Source organism: Oryzias melastigma, linkage group LG19 (assembly GCF_002922805.2).
Source record: "Oryzias melastigma strain HK-1 linkage group LG19, ASM292280v2, whole genome shotgun sequence".
NCBI lineage: Eukaryota > Metazoa > Chordata > Actinopteri > Beloniformes > Adrianichthyidae > Oryzias > Oryzias melastigma.
In genome coordinates this window covers 19,123,612-19,138,520 of record NC_050530.1, presented here as the reverse complement: position 1 = coordinate 19,138,520, position 14,909 = coordinate 19,123,612, and the positions used below count along the sequence as shown (strand labels likewise).

The following is a 14,909-nucleotide window of genomic DNA, read 5'->3' as shown; positions in this document are numbered from 1 at the left end:
TTTCTGGAAGGAATGGAGGATTTAGTTAATCCACATGGATGAAACTGAGTGAGTGTTGGAGAATGTGGAGTTAAACTGTCAGAGGGACAGAAGCAGATGATCGCAGTGGTCAGATCTCTGGTTCCAGATCCACAGGTCATCATTCTGAATGAAGCAACCAGCAAATTAGATATAGAATCAATAGCACACAGTGAGTAAAGAAAACATGGACTCAAGTGTTGTTCCAAAATATCCCCTGAACTCTGTTCGCACTCTCTTCTTGACGTATTTCAGTAAAATTCTGCATAAGTAGAATGTAGTGGGTGGCCATGGTGCCGTTTTCTCAAGATGATTCCAGTCCAATGACTACAAATGTATACCTCAGCTAACACGACATATGCTCAGAGCTCTCCATGACTGCTCTAGTTCCTATGAAGCCCTGAACATAACATAAAAAAGTTCCCTCAATTAGCATTTTGATCACAAATAAGTCAACGTAGTTGGTAAATGTGGAAGGTGAATTGGGAAATGCTAACATGTGGACATAAAATGCTAAGTTGTGCATACAAGATAGCATTTTGTGTGCAGAAAATGCTAATTTGTTTCCACATGATACTAATTTTTGCACACAAAACATTAAATTGTACACCCAAGATACTAATTTTTGCACACAAAACATTAAGTTGTACATGCAAGATGCTAATTTTTGTGCAAAAAATGCTAACTTGCTCACCCAAAATACTATTTTTTGTGTAAAAATGGTAACTTGTGTGCACACGATTTTAATGTGTGCACAAGAAATACTAACTTGTCCACACAAGATTTTCATTTGTGTGCACAAAACACTAATATGTGCACAGAAAAGGCCAATTTGTGTGCACAAGATACAAATTTGTTCACAGAAAATACTAATTTGCGTGCAGAAAATGCTTACATATGCAGATAAAATGTTAAGATGTGCACACAAAATACTCATTTGTGTTTAGAATGCTAACTTGTGCAAACAAGTTACTAATGTGTATTTTTGCACACAAAACGCTAATTATTTGTACAAAATGTTAATAAAATGCTTATTTGTGGCCACACAATAGAAATATGTGCTCACAACATGTTATATCGATAGATTATTATTATTATTATTATTTATGTCAAGTCCTCGGCTCCATAGATTCCTGGTGCTGACATGGTTTCATTCCTCTGGGAGGATCTCGTGCATTTCTGGGCTGGCTTCATCCAAACATTTGGCACGCGACAATACCCCGCGTGCGCGCCTACTACAGCGTCCTCCCGCCGCCTTTGAGCTTTTGTCAACTGGAAGAAGGTTCAAGGTTCGAGGTGGAAGCGGCCCTGAGCTGCAGCGTTTCGCCCCGCGACAGTCTGGAGTTCCGTCGGCTGAGCTGCACATCATGATCCTCGGCGTTGCGTTCACGGCCCACTCCGTCCGGAACAGCTGCTTTCCCGCAGCTTTAAAGTTTTTGCGGACGCCGTGGACACGTCGCGCGGGGCTCCCCGCAGCTGCTCGGTGAGTCAAGTCTGCAAAAGTTTAACATTAAAAGTAAATAAATCATGCACGCCATATGGAAAACTTAGTTCTGACAGTAAATACTCGGCGGACAAACAAAAAAAAAAAAAAAAAGAAAAAAAACATCCTATAGATTCTGTTGTTTACTTTTTTATTATGCAATTTATTGGGCTTTACCATACTGAATGTTTGAATGTGTTTACATTAAGCATGTGCAGTTTTTATATATTTGCTGCAAAAAATGTACATTTTAAAACCACCGATAATGTAAAACAGCTGTGGCTGTTAAAGGGGAGGAGACAGAGTGAAAACAAAGCTGTTTACGATCTTGCACTATAATGTACTTAAATACTTTTATTTGCAATAATGCACATACAAAATCTCATGAAGCTCCGTTTTGATGCATGTTGAAACATCAGAAACTCTGATGTCCATTGTGCACAATATTTTTTATTTAATTAAATTTTTTTTTAACATAATGGGACGTTTGGGAATAATCTGTTATCTTTATGTATATGTGGCATAAGCCAGGCACGAGGCGTGGATCTGCAGATGGAATCAAACTGGAAGGCTGCAAAGTCAGTTTATCATTACACAAGATATGTGGAGGGGGAAAACGGCAAGGATCTGGCAACCCAGGCAGTTGTTAACTAAAACTCAATGGTCAAGAGCCAGTAACTTTAATAAGAACCCACAAAAATAATTGAATATTAGTTGATGGTTAGTTGTGGTTTTTGGTATTTCTTTATTCAAAATATTGTAAATCAGGAGCAGATGAAAAAATGTAGTCAAAAAAAGGACCCTATTATTGATATACATGGAGAATCTGAATATTTATGTTCAGTAAAAGTATATATTTGATTATATTTTATTTCATTGTATTTTAACTATTAAGTAATTCTGAATAAACAATAAAAGTTTATACCATATGTGTCAAAGTCAAGGCTCGGGGGCCGAATCCGGCCCTCCAGATCATTTTATTTTGTTGTTATTAATGACCCGATGTTATCTTGGGCTTATTTCTAACTTGTATAATTTTGACGAAATATATTTTTGTGGACAGTAAAATATTGAAAGTTATTTATGGTTTAGGTTGATTTATTCTGGAATAATATTCCTGAATTTTTATTATTCGTAATTATGTTAAAAAGTTAAGGTTTTAAAAATTTGGATTCTTCTAGAGTTTTGGACTATTTTGGCATTTACGTACTAAGATTTTTTTTGGCTGTTTAGGAGTTTAGCTAATTTTTAAGCTACATGCTAGCTATTTGGGGTAATTTAGGCTTTTTTCACGTTTTTTAGGCTATTTTGGAGTCTAGGTATTTTTTTCAGCTACATGCTAGCTGTTTTAGCTAACCTAATTTTTTCTTCTTTTTTTTAGGCTAATTTGGCATTTAGGTTAATATTTTAGTTTTCTATCAGCTTCAGTGTTTTTAGCTATCAATTTCAGCATTTTCAGCTATCAGCACTAGCATCTTCAGTGGCCAAATTCAGCTTACAGGACTCACACTAGCATTATTGTGGGCAATACTATATATCTAGTTCATAATTAGGTTAAAAAGTTATGGTTTTTAAAGTTTTAAAAACTTAGTTTTAATGTGGTCAATAATGTTTATCCTGTTCAGCCCGCAATCTAAGGTGTGTTTTGGATTTTGGCCCCTTGTGCGATTGACTTCAACACTCGTGGTTTAGACACATTCAAAGTGTGTCATGCCGTTCACCAGCACACCCATGATAACTTCAGTATTAGTCAAACACAGCAGCAATTGAAGAGCTTTCAACCTCCAGGGATAATGTGCGTTCTCTAATGTTGGAGTCACTTCCCAAAACTTCCAACCTGTGCTAAAATTACAACCCCTGTAAGTTTGTTGACACTTGGATCGACTCACTTTTTCTCCAGTTTCATCCATGTGGACGGACCTCCCATTGTTCCCACACTCACGACCAGCTATGCCCACGGCACATCCTCCACGCCGATGCTGTACGACACAATCGGAGGTATGCTGCAGAAGAGTGTCGAACGCTTCCCTGATAAAGACGCCGTGGTCTTTGTGCAAGATGGAGTCCGCAAGACCTTTGCACAGTTTCAGCAGGAAGTAAGTTACAACCCAACTGTAAAAGACTTGATTATTTGCAATCAACCGGTCAAAATGGAAATTATTTACACCTGTTCTCTTAAATAAAGATCTTTCTGCACTGCAATTTAAAATGTCTGTCAAATTCTATCATATTATCAGTTGATACAGCAGAGAATAATATTTATGGTGGTTTAAGGTCCTGAAATACCCCTCCCCTGCTGGACCCTGCACGTTTTTATTTTTTTGTTCTCAGCTGATTACCTCTTTAGTCCTGCAGAGAACTGATAAAAAGTCAGTGAATGCTGGAGCTCATAGTAACATGACTCTGGGCTCTTTTATTGCTTTCCTGCATTTATGTCTCCAGGTTTTTGCCTATTTGGAGTCTAATGTTTTTCTTATCTGCTAAACTCCAACAAAATGATTAAATCTTCTGTCTCACACCTTTTGGAAGCCTCAGTTTTCAAAGTCCACCTGAAACTGATCAATTTCTTCTTATTGTGAGCTTACATGCAGCGCTTTAAGTGGTGATCTATTCATCCACTCTGTTTACACTAGCTCCGTTTACATGTGCAAAATGTCCTCGATCAGATCAAAGATCGGATTATAATTGAACTGTGTATGTGCCCTGAAAAACTTTATCCGATTGTAACAAATGTTTACATTCACCACATGTTTGATTGGAATAAATAATTTTGACATGTGGAGAACTGTCTAAAATGCCTGAAACAATCGTAGAAGAAGAAATATCAATTTCGAACATATCAAAGATGCTACATAGAGGAAGACGATCCTCTGAGCATGCTTTCGTTATGAATAATAACATTTTTAAGTGACTGTTCACTCATAATTTTGTAAATCTATGTGGTCAGTTTCTTATTCTTAGCCGCTTGGACCTGGAGGAAGGGATGGAGTTAGATATTTAACCTGATCCATGTGAGCAATGCAGCATTTTGTATCTTGTTTACTTCGTCTTAGTTACTTTATAAAGCTCTTTAAGGGTTTTAAATTTAACTTGTAAAAACCTATTGGAACCCTCCCTTTATATGTTGTTTTTGATGTTTTTTAACTTGTTTTTTGCTTCTTTCATATGGTGTAAGACATGTATAAAGAAAATAATTTTTAAAATTACATTTCTAAGTACAGTATTTCTTTATTCACATAATTGTGAATCAGGGCAGATGCACAAATGTTTTTGGAAAAAGCTTCAAATGGAATGTAGAAGATGTCACGGTGTCATTCCTATGAAAGGTTTTAAACAACACAAGACAAATATGATATTTTTTTTTGTTTTACCTTAGATCAGAATAGATACTAACTATTGTTATGCAGCATAAGATGAAATTAACTTTAAAGTCATACAATAAACTCAGCATTTAAGAAGAAGGAAACTAGATTTGGCTGGAATCTTTTTATCTTAATTCTCCTGCGGTTCAGTTAGATTTACCCCCATTTTTCCTCAGGTGGACCAGGCTGCAGCCGGACTGCTGGCACTCGGACTAAAGAAAGGAGACCGCCTTGGAATGTGGGGGCCCAACATTTATGAATGGGTCCTGTTCCAGTTTGCAACAGCCAAAGCTGGTATTATTTTGGTAAGTGACTAAGTAAAGAAGATTAAAAAAGTTAAATAAAATCACAATTATGAATAAATGAATGAAATCCACATTCCATTTGGGTTATCCTTTTTTTGATTAATGTCAGGTTTACTAGTTATCAATGACAATTTTTAAAAATGTACACATGGTTTGATACAATTAACCAATTAAGTTGTTGGGTAAATTCAAGCATCAGTGTGTCAGCTTCTCTTATCTTTAAACTGGCTCTGGAAAACTCATAAGCGTGGAAAAGTTCAGTGCTGATTCTACATGGTTGCAGAAATAGGCTCAAAGCGGAAATACTTTAAAATTACCAGTGGGTATTTTGGTCAAACAGCTCCACTTTTCATTCTGCTTCTGTTCCAGAAGTCTTGTGATTCGTTTAGCCTGCTAAACTCACTATTGCTTCCATTTGTAGAAAGTATCCTAGATTTTATTCGGTAATAATGACGGACTATGTTAAAAGTCACTGATACATATCAGTGAAATGCTGTTGACCTGAACTAGTAACCTATAATTACACACTTCATTCTTTAAAAGTAGAAGCAGTCTTGTTTGTATGATGAAGCAGTCTGTGGTCAAAAACTGAAACTACCAGATTCTTTTACTACAGTCTAACTGTCTGCCTGCTTTTATCCATCCCTCTCCCTGTCCAACAATCTATACAGCCAATTGTACTATTGACTGTATATGAGAAATGGACCGAGTGAGTGTGACATCACCCTTAGAAAATGTTTAACTTCTGGCTCCAATGAACATAACTTAATTAAGTCGCCTTTTTTGTAATATGTACATCACCGTTTTGGAGCCAGAGGACGTCAGTGATTGGTCATATTCTGTCTGAGTCAATGTTTCTATGGCAACAGCTCTCATTAATTAGGATTGAGCTTGTTGGAAGTCCACACCCCTACCACTCTAAAGTTAGCTCGGATCTGTCAATCAAACGCTTTGAATGTTAATGTGGGACCACATGCTTTTATTGAGGCATCTGATTGGTCAGTTTATAACGTGCACTATAGAAGTCTATAGGATTTTGGCTTACTAGAACAAGTGGGTACTTCCTGTTTTAAAGGCCAGGGGGGAGGGGTCACTCAGTCCAGTTCTCTTATACAGTCAATGGTTGGGACATAAAATGCTAACAAGATCTCCATCTAGGAGCTTTATGTGTTTTGGCTTTTAATAATAATGTGTCATACAAGTTAAAAACAAAATAAAGTGGTAAGGTCGTGAATGAGGATGTATTAAAGTGAACCAGAGTTTGTTTCATCCGATTAAAAAAAATAAAAAATAAAAATAAAAATAAAAATTCAGTCTGAACACACCAAACTGGACCCTGATCTGGGACCAGGAACCGCTCTTGGACCCATCTTTTGTGGTGGTCTCAGTTGGTTTCCAATCAAACTGAGTATGTCTGTGCTCTGTGAAACAATTGCACCAAAATGGTCACTGTAGCTGGGAATTATGGGATATAATAGAGTAGGAAAGGAGCTGTAGACAAACTGTGGTCAGATGAATGCAGGCTCATTAAAACAACTTTTAATGGGATACACATTGCTACTCAAACTGTTTTCCCAACAATCTATGTGTCATAAACACTTATCAGCGTACCTTTTAGCTGTCATCTCCTCAGTAACCATCTTCAGCATGCCTCCAGTACCAAAGTAGCAGTAAAAGGTGTCGTACCGGACACTGATACAGATGTTCTAAAATTATCAGCAAAATATAAAGTTTAAATAAGTGAACTATCCCAACAAGGAATACAAAGTATAAGATTTCCATAATTCTTTTTCTTGTTGCCTTTCCCCACCTGTGTGATTCCTGGCTAATGACTGAAGAGATCCTGAGTCACGTGGTTTTGTTTACAAGCTTTAGTTTGGAATAGAAATGACGGTAGTCTGAATACAGACCAAACAAGGTTCAGGACTCGATCTGGACCAAATTAAGAGGACTTGGTCTGGACAAATGGACTTTTCCAGTCAGAATACACCCTAAAAACAGAAACATTAAAACTCTGAAGTAATTAAATGATTGAGTTAGGAATGAGAAGTATCTTTGAAAGTTGGTAGTTAATCGATGGTTGCATTTGCTCAACACTACGACAGATTTACCATTGCTTTGATCTAAAAAAACAACAAAAATATGAAGGAATCAATAAGAGTTTTTACATGTGTCAATAATGCAGGACAATAGATATAATACTAGTGTTATTATAATGAGGATAAAACCTTCAGTATCTCTTCTTCCTGCTCCTCAGGTGTCTGTGAACCCAGCCTACCAGCTTCAGGAGTTGGAGTATGCGTTGCGTAAAGTGAGTGATGTCACAGTCTGATGTTGATGTGAATTTCTCAGACCCTGTGTTGTGTTAACACTGATATAAATGTTTTGTATTTTCAGGTGGGCTGTAAAGCAGTGGTTTGCCCCACACAGTTTAAGACTCAAAAGTACTGCGACATGTTGAGGAAGATCTGTCCAGAAATCGACTCGTCTGTTCCAGGAGACATCCAGAGCGCCAGGTTTGTTGCTGCTGCTGGTCACCCGACACTACCTCTGTTTAAAGTCCATCTCAGACTTTACATTTTCCCTTAAAACTCCATGTTAATATTTGACAAATGGGGAGTGGAGCTTTTTGCTATAATCTGACATTGTTTCACAGTTTTTTACAGTTTAAAATGGTAAAGGAATCCTAAAAAATGACAGACATGTTCTGTATTTAAAATCTTTGTCAGTGAAGTTTCTAGAAGAGTTTTGTTAGCTTTAAACTCTGTAGTACACTCGATCAGTGAAACCCTGGAATAGGTCAGCCGTTATGATATCTGTGTGAGTTACTAAACATAGAACTAAAGATAAGAAAATAGATTCTTTTGGTGGAAAAGGGTATTTTTGTCGTTTGTAAATGGAACAAATGGGACAAGCCGCCTCTATCAAAAGATGTTTATTATTCACATTTTCCCCAACAGGTGAAAGCACATTGATGCATAAATTCACCCAAGAAAATCAATTAATTTTCAGATTTCAAGGTTTCACAAAGCTTTGACACATTTTCAAAGAAAGATTTAACCCTGTAAAGCCCATTAAATAAAAAGAAATTACAGAAAAATCTACATTTCTTGGAATTTAGATGCTTTTTAAATCCTTTCATGAAATCCACAAAAATATGTATTTTTTATGAAATATAGATAGTATCAATTATGATATGTTGGGTGATTTAGGAAGTTTTTGATCATAATAATGTTATTTTAAGATGCATACATTTTCAGGAAAAAAGCATATTGTTTATCCGCTTGCTCAAAGTTGGTCCATCCTTTTTTAACAAGGTAAATGGTAAATGCCGTATACTTGTATAGCACTTTTCTACCTTCCTTAAATGCCCAAAGGCTGCACCACAGCCGTCTCTGTGCCATGGTGTAATTGTATTTTAAACAATTTATTTTCAACAAATTTTGCAGTCTTTCAATACAGAAACTAGTCATTTAAAAATGAACAACAATATATGAGTTTCTTTCTGTCTTTATTTTTTCTTTCATGAAGCATCAGCAACATCAGAAAAACAAAATCATATACAGACACAACACAGTCCTATATTTCCTGAATGAAAGGAAGCAGACGGAAGAACAATGTTCTTATTTTGTTCCTGCCCCTGATAAATCAAAATACTTCTATATATATTAGTGCTGCCACAAACGATTATTTTAACATTAAACTAATCAACTATTATTTTTCCGATTAGTCGACTAATCGGATCATGCGCAAAGCAGATGTAAAGCACACATCTTAACTATCAATAGCTTTAAACTAACTAAAAAAAGACAATCAAGATGATAGTTTATTAAACTTTTAATGAATTATGCAGCCTCTGTCCTTCAATAGTTTCTGGTATTAAAACAAGATTAAATCAAATGAGAGATCAGGAATATACTTTCCATCAAATTCATTTTGACAGGTGACCTTTGACCTTACACCATCCATCAAACTCATTTTGACAGGTGACCTTTGACCTTACACCATCCATCAAACTCATTTTGACAGGCGACCTTTGACCTTACACCATCCATCAAACTCATTTTTACAGGTGACCTTTGACCCTACACCATCCATTAAACTCGTTTTGACAGATGACCCGCACCTCAAGATGATGTAATAATTTAATATCATTTTTATATATAAAAGGTATATAGGGTCAAAGGTCACCTGTCAAAATGAGTTTGATGGAAAGTATATTCCTGATCTCTCTAATGAGGTCAGCATCTGAAACAAGGAACTATTTTTCACAAAAGATAAAGTTTTGGTCTCAATGACTCAAAAATAAAAAATTGTACGTTTATGGTTCTGAACGCTCACAACTTTGTTTAACTTTGCTACACTCTGACTCCATATAAAATAAAATAACGACTAATGGACTATTAAATTAGTCAATTAGTCTATTTTAATATTTGATTAATTGTCGATTAGTCGACTAATCGTGGAGGCCCTACTTTATATACAAATATACATAGATTAGATGACCCCTTGTAAGTTTTAAAGTGGTGCAAGGGTATAGAAATATAATCATGATTTAAATCTTCAGAAATAAAAACAAACATCTTAAGCAAGTGCTCTGTTTTTAACTTTAAACATACCATAGTTTGTTGTTCTATTAAGTTATCACATTTCAGAAGACCATAAAGTTTTGAAAGTTAACTAAACTTTTTCCCACCTAAAGTGTTTTTGAGATGTCATGGAGGCAGCCATTTTGAAAGGACAAGCCCCTCTACTGCCCCTAGTGGAGGTATGATGAACTACAGAACATAAAACATGGACCGAGTTCTATAAGTTAGATTTTTAAGAGAAGTTTTGATCATGCTAATGAGAGAGGGGTCTTAAAAATGTGTTTATCAAATAGTATACAAATTGTTATAGATTAAAAGTGAAGGCATTCGCTTTAATTAAAATATGACAAAATGTTCCAGATATAACTGTTAAAATATAAGCAACTAGAACATGAAATAAAGCAGTCGGTCACTGGGTTCGCTGTGTGAGATCGAATTGAAGGTGGCGTGATTTGAGTCTTGGTTTAAAGCTGTTTTTAATCTGAAGATAAAACTAAGGTTAAAACTGTATCCATGCCTTTGGTTTTGAAGTTTCTCCAAGTGTGAGCTGGCTGCCCCGCATGTTTGTCTTTCTGCGAGGGATAACATCTGCATCCTCTCCATACTTTCACCCTCAATCTAGCTGCTGTAGGCAGAATTTGAACTCATTGCTGAACATGATTCAGAAGTTGAGGTTTCAGAGAATTTGAAGATTTCAGTGCAAGAGTGCCTCAGGGAGATCAACAGTCATGGCCTTATGGGAGCCTGTTGAGAGTGGAGATAAGGTGGGTTCGGTTTGTTCTGGATTGTGACGGTGGAGAGCTACCAGGCACTTTAACCCTTTAACATCTGAGGTGTCACTGGTGGCGCTTCAACACAAAATCTTTTATATATTGTAACTTTTCAACCATTAACACGATAATTATCGTGTTACCGTGTTAACAATTAAAAAATCAAGTACTGGAGCTCCGGTGTTAAAGGGTTAAACAATGTAAACGGGTTTTGCTGCACACTGACTTGATGTTATTCCATCACATGGGCCTTGTCCTAATCATGTCGATTTTTGAGTGATTCTTGACCACGTCAGAATGTCCACAATCACCAGAGGCAGGAAATACTTCTTAAGTCATTGTGACATCTTTTATAAACATTTCTCATATCATTTGGGATAAGGAGAAGCACACTGTGCCTTCTTCTTATAGATTTGCATCTTTGATAAGCGTCTCCTCAGGAATTGTTGTGTCTATTTTTGAGACGCATGTCAATGGTGACCCAATAAAATATGTGGACAATGTGAAACTTCCTGCTGCAGAGAGACGTCTCTAACAAAATTTGATCTTTTATCATGTTTCGTGCTGTAACTGAACTTCTTTCACAAACAGCTACAGTAATATTAGGTATTAGCAGGGCCCACAACTCAAAACATCTGGATTTTACCTGAGAACTCTGGGGGGAAAAAACTGCTGTGATTTGATGAAACAAGTTTTCTGAAAGGTGTGTATCCCAGAACATCATAAAAGTCAAACATGGCGGTGGTAGTATGATGTTATGGGGCTGCTCTACGGTTTCAGATCCTGGATGATTTATTACTGATTTATTTATAAATCCTTGTTTGGCTTAGAAAGTTCAAAAGAAGAATTTCTTCCACTGGTTAATTACTTCGAGCTCAAAAGCACTTGGGATGTGCAGCAAAACAGTGATCCAAACACACAAACTTGTCCACAATTAAAAGGTAAATTTAAAAAAAAGTTTCAAAATCAAGTTTTGGAATGGAGTTGAGGTTAAATTTGATTAAAACTTTGTTTTGTTTTTTTTACCTCAAACATGACATTTGTGCTCCAAAACCTTCCAAACTGTGGCTGAGTTATTATGTGAGATTCTTAACTTTAGTTGATGGTGTCAAAAACAGATAAATAAGTCATCAGGTTTAGGAGGAAGTAACTATTTTCTATGGCGCAAGGCAGGGTTGATTGTTTACCCTGAAAAAAAAATTTTTTTTGGTGGAAAACTATGGAGCTATGGGGCTATAAATATTTTAAACCCAAATAAAACATTAAAAAAAATTGGCGTAAAATGTCCAAAACCTTTGCTATTCAAAAATAATTATTTTCAGCTTCAAATGTTCTGTTTTTAGGCTTCAAAACTCAATATTTCAATTTCAAAACTTTTTTTTTTCACTTTCAACCCTTTCTGTACGTTTTCGAATCTGAAAATTTCAGTTTCCAAACTTTTGGCCCCATTGTGGTGCGTTGGGGCGGGGCTAACAGGAAGGACCAATCAAAATCGGATAAGGGTGGTAACTTGAGTCCTGGTGCGTTCACTGACTCTGTGAACTGTGATAATTTTGGTCAGAAAATGGCTGTTTAGTCTATGCTATTTTGGCCCCAAAATAGCTCCATAGTAACGGCTTCCGTTAAAAAACTTATTGTATGATTAAATAAAGTTTGACCATCTAATATGTAAAACATTTAAAAAAAAAATAAATATAAAGATATTTTTCCAAGCTCCTTAATGCAACATTTTTAGAACTAAAACATAGGAATGTTCAGAGTAATTGCTTTCACTTCATAAAGACTCAAAAAATCCTGAGCACCACCTCATTATTAAGCTTTCACCCTCATCATTACGCTTCTCTCCTCAGACTGCCGGAACTGCGCAGTGTGATCGTCGTAGACAGTCGGCAGCCGGGAATGTTTCACTTTGACGATGTGATGCAGGCTGCCGGCAGCCAGCACACGCGGGAGCTGCAGGATCTGCAGAAGAAGATCATCTGTGACGACCCCATAAACATCCAGTTCACCTCGGTATCCATCCCTTAATTTCATCTTACGTTGAACTGCAAGTTGGATATATTTTTACTTTATCATTAATGGCAAAACAAATAAACTGTAAGCACTAATTAGTATTTTTTTAGGAAAAAAGTTAGAATAAATTGACTTTTGGTAAAATATACATTTCAGCTTTATTGAATATGAATGCATTTTTTTTTCTGTTATATTTAGAGAATTTGTGTCTAAGTCCATAGCAGAAACTTTGACTCATCATGCTGTTTTTATTATAATTAATGTCAATTTTAACACTTTTTTAGGGTACCACAGGACTTCCTAAAGGGGCCACGCTGTCACATCACAACATTGTCAACAATGCGTACTTTGTTGGGAAAAGAGTGGGATACGACTGGAAGGTAAATCTCAACCTTTTTTTTTTCTTTTAAGTGAAATTCAACTTTTTACATGTTAAGTGTTTTTGTTACTTCTCATAAATTTGAAAGACTTCCAGGTAAAGTGCCTTCAGTACAAAAAAGTTTTAACAGTGATGGTACAAAGGGGTATTGTTATTCTTCAGTTGTTTCTCGATTGACAATATCATATTTAGATAGTATTTTTCACACTACTGTGTTATAAGACACAGTCTATATCTATACTTAACATATACACAAGGCACAACGTATCGTAAAGGTGCATTCACACCGAACTCGATTTGTGTGACAGATTCGTGCCCCTCTTTCGCCGCGCGGCAAATTCACTCCTTGCCACCTGCCTGTGCTTCAACCCGCGACCGCATGTGGGACAGGTTACCAATGTTTTTAGCATTGTCGCTATATGGCGCAGTGGCTGTGTGGTGTCTAACTTTGAATGTATGGAAGACACAGGTGATGTTGAGAAATAACATTTATTTGTGGAGTTCTACAAAATCATTGGTAATCATTTCTATATGTTTTGGTGGTACGTGGTACCAGGGGGTTCTATCCCACTCTGGAGTCCTGTGTCTGTATGACAGCCGCTTCCTCTGTGTTTCTGTGTCTCTGTGGCAGAGCTTGAAGGCTCACTGTCTATGATTAACCCGAGGGCGGAAAAATAAAATTAGGAGACTTTTTTCCTTTTTCTTTAATGTCTGGATGAAGCCCAAGCCGGGTGCGAAAGCCGCCGATCTGTCTAGAGTGTATCGCGTATTTCGCGTATCGTATGTCGCCCCAAAGTAGACCGATGAGCTCTGCAAACCTCCGGCTCCAACAGCTGTCACCGGGGCGGGAGAATAACTGTCAGTTTTAACACATCACCTGGTAACATGATCATCTCCTGAAAGAACAGACAGAGGAATGCTGTATGGCAGACCTGTGCAGGTAGTGGTGCAGGCCGGGTACAGCTTGTGCTCTGAAACGCTGCTGATCTCTCTGTTTAAGGTGCACTAAGGAGAGTTTCTGCACTACCTTGAGATGTGGCACAACTTTACCACCATCTACAACGTTTCCTAGGAGCACAGTTAACTCTTTTATTGGTAAACTGCCTGGAAAAATTCCTGATATTAATTTGGATTTTAGGTGTTGCAGGGTGGAGCACCATGTCAAAAATCACCCTGGACAGAGCAGTGACTGCAAGACGGGTGCTCAGAGACCCAGCTGTGTCCCTCAAATGCATGTTCATCCGTCCACTCGCTGCCTATAAGTCAGTAAGAAATGGTCCGACAGCCAATCGGGGAAACGCTTCCCAAAGTCCCACAAGTGCAGTTTTACAGATTTTGGGACTTAGTGCACACAAAAGGCAAAAACAATGCATTTAAGTGCTTTTAGTGCAGAAAATACAGTAATTTGATGTTATTAGAACCTCTTCCACATGTTAATGTGTTACGTAATGCATGCAATCCAAGACAGAACACGTTCTTTCTCTGGCTGCAGGTCTTTAGTCTGAGAGGAGTGTGAAAACTGGTTTTCTTCTCAGCTCTGTCTTTGACCTCGATTAGAACATTGTTTGTTCCGTTTTTGTTAGAAATGAGTACGGGTAAGAACAGGTAAGAGGATGGATCTCGATAGGTGAGATGAAATATGACTTGATTTTTATCTGGTGTTAAAAGGAACACATCAGTTTTCCATCAGTTGGGAAATCCCAGAAGAAAAACAGTTCAAGTTTCAACAAACAGAAACCAGACGCTTTGGTTTCTTCGGTTTCTCTCGTAGATGTACGGAACATTCAGAAACGCCTTCATTACATAACCTCAGACTGCATTAGGAACATAGAGATAAAACATCTTTGTTTCTTTTGTTTCTTCACTAAAAGTCTTTATTCATTTATATTTTAAAATATACTACTCTGCATTAGTTTTAGGGTTTCACAACGTATTATAAAAATGTTTTTATTTAATTAATGTAATAGCTGCACTGCTGTTTTAATTGGAT

General features: G+C 36.9%; 1 protein-coding gene across 1 annotated transcript in view; it reads left to right on the top strand.

Moving 5' to 3' along the window:
• Positions 1 to 1,064: 1,064 nt before the first annotated feature.
• The window catches only part of acsf2 (acyl-CoA synthetase family member 2), a 31,944-nt gene continuing 18,099 nt past the window's right edge, over positions 1,065 to 14,909 (top strand). Inside the window, exons 1-7 of the mRNA XM_024285284.2 lie at positions 1,065 to 1,501; positions 3,402 to 3,597; positions 5,040 to 5,168; positions 7,426 to 7,479; positions 7,566 to 7,684; positions 12,378 to 12,540; positions 12,825 to 12,920. Of these exons, the coding sequence (XP_024141052.2) occupies positions 1,125 to 1,501; positions 3,402 to 3,597; positions 5,040 to 5,168; positions 7,426 to 7,479; positions 7,566 to 7,684; positions 12,378 to 12,540; positions 12,825 to 12,920 (1,134 nt within the window). The 5' untranslated portion in view covers positions 1,065 to 1,124. The remainder of the gene's footprint in view (positions 1,502 to 3,401; positions 3,598 to 5,039; positions 5,169 to 7,425; positions 7,480 to 7,565; positions 7,685 to 12,377; positions 12,541 to 12,824; positions 12,921 to 14,909) is intronic.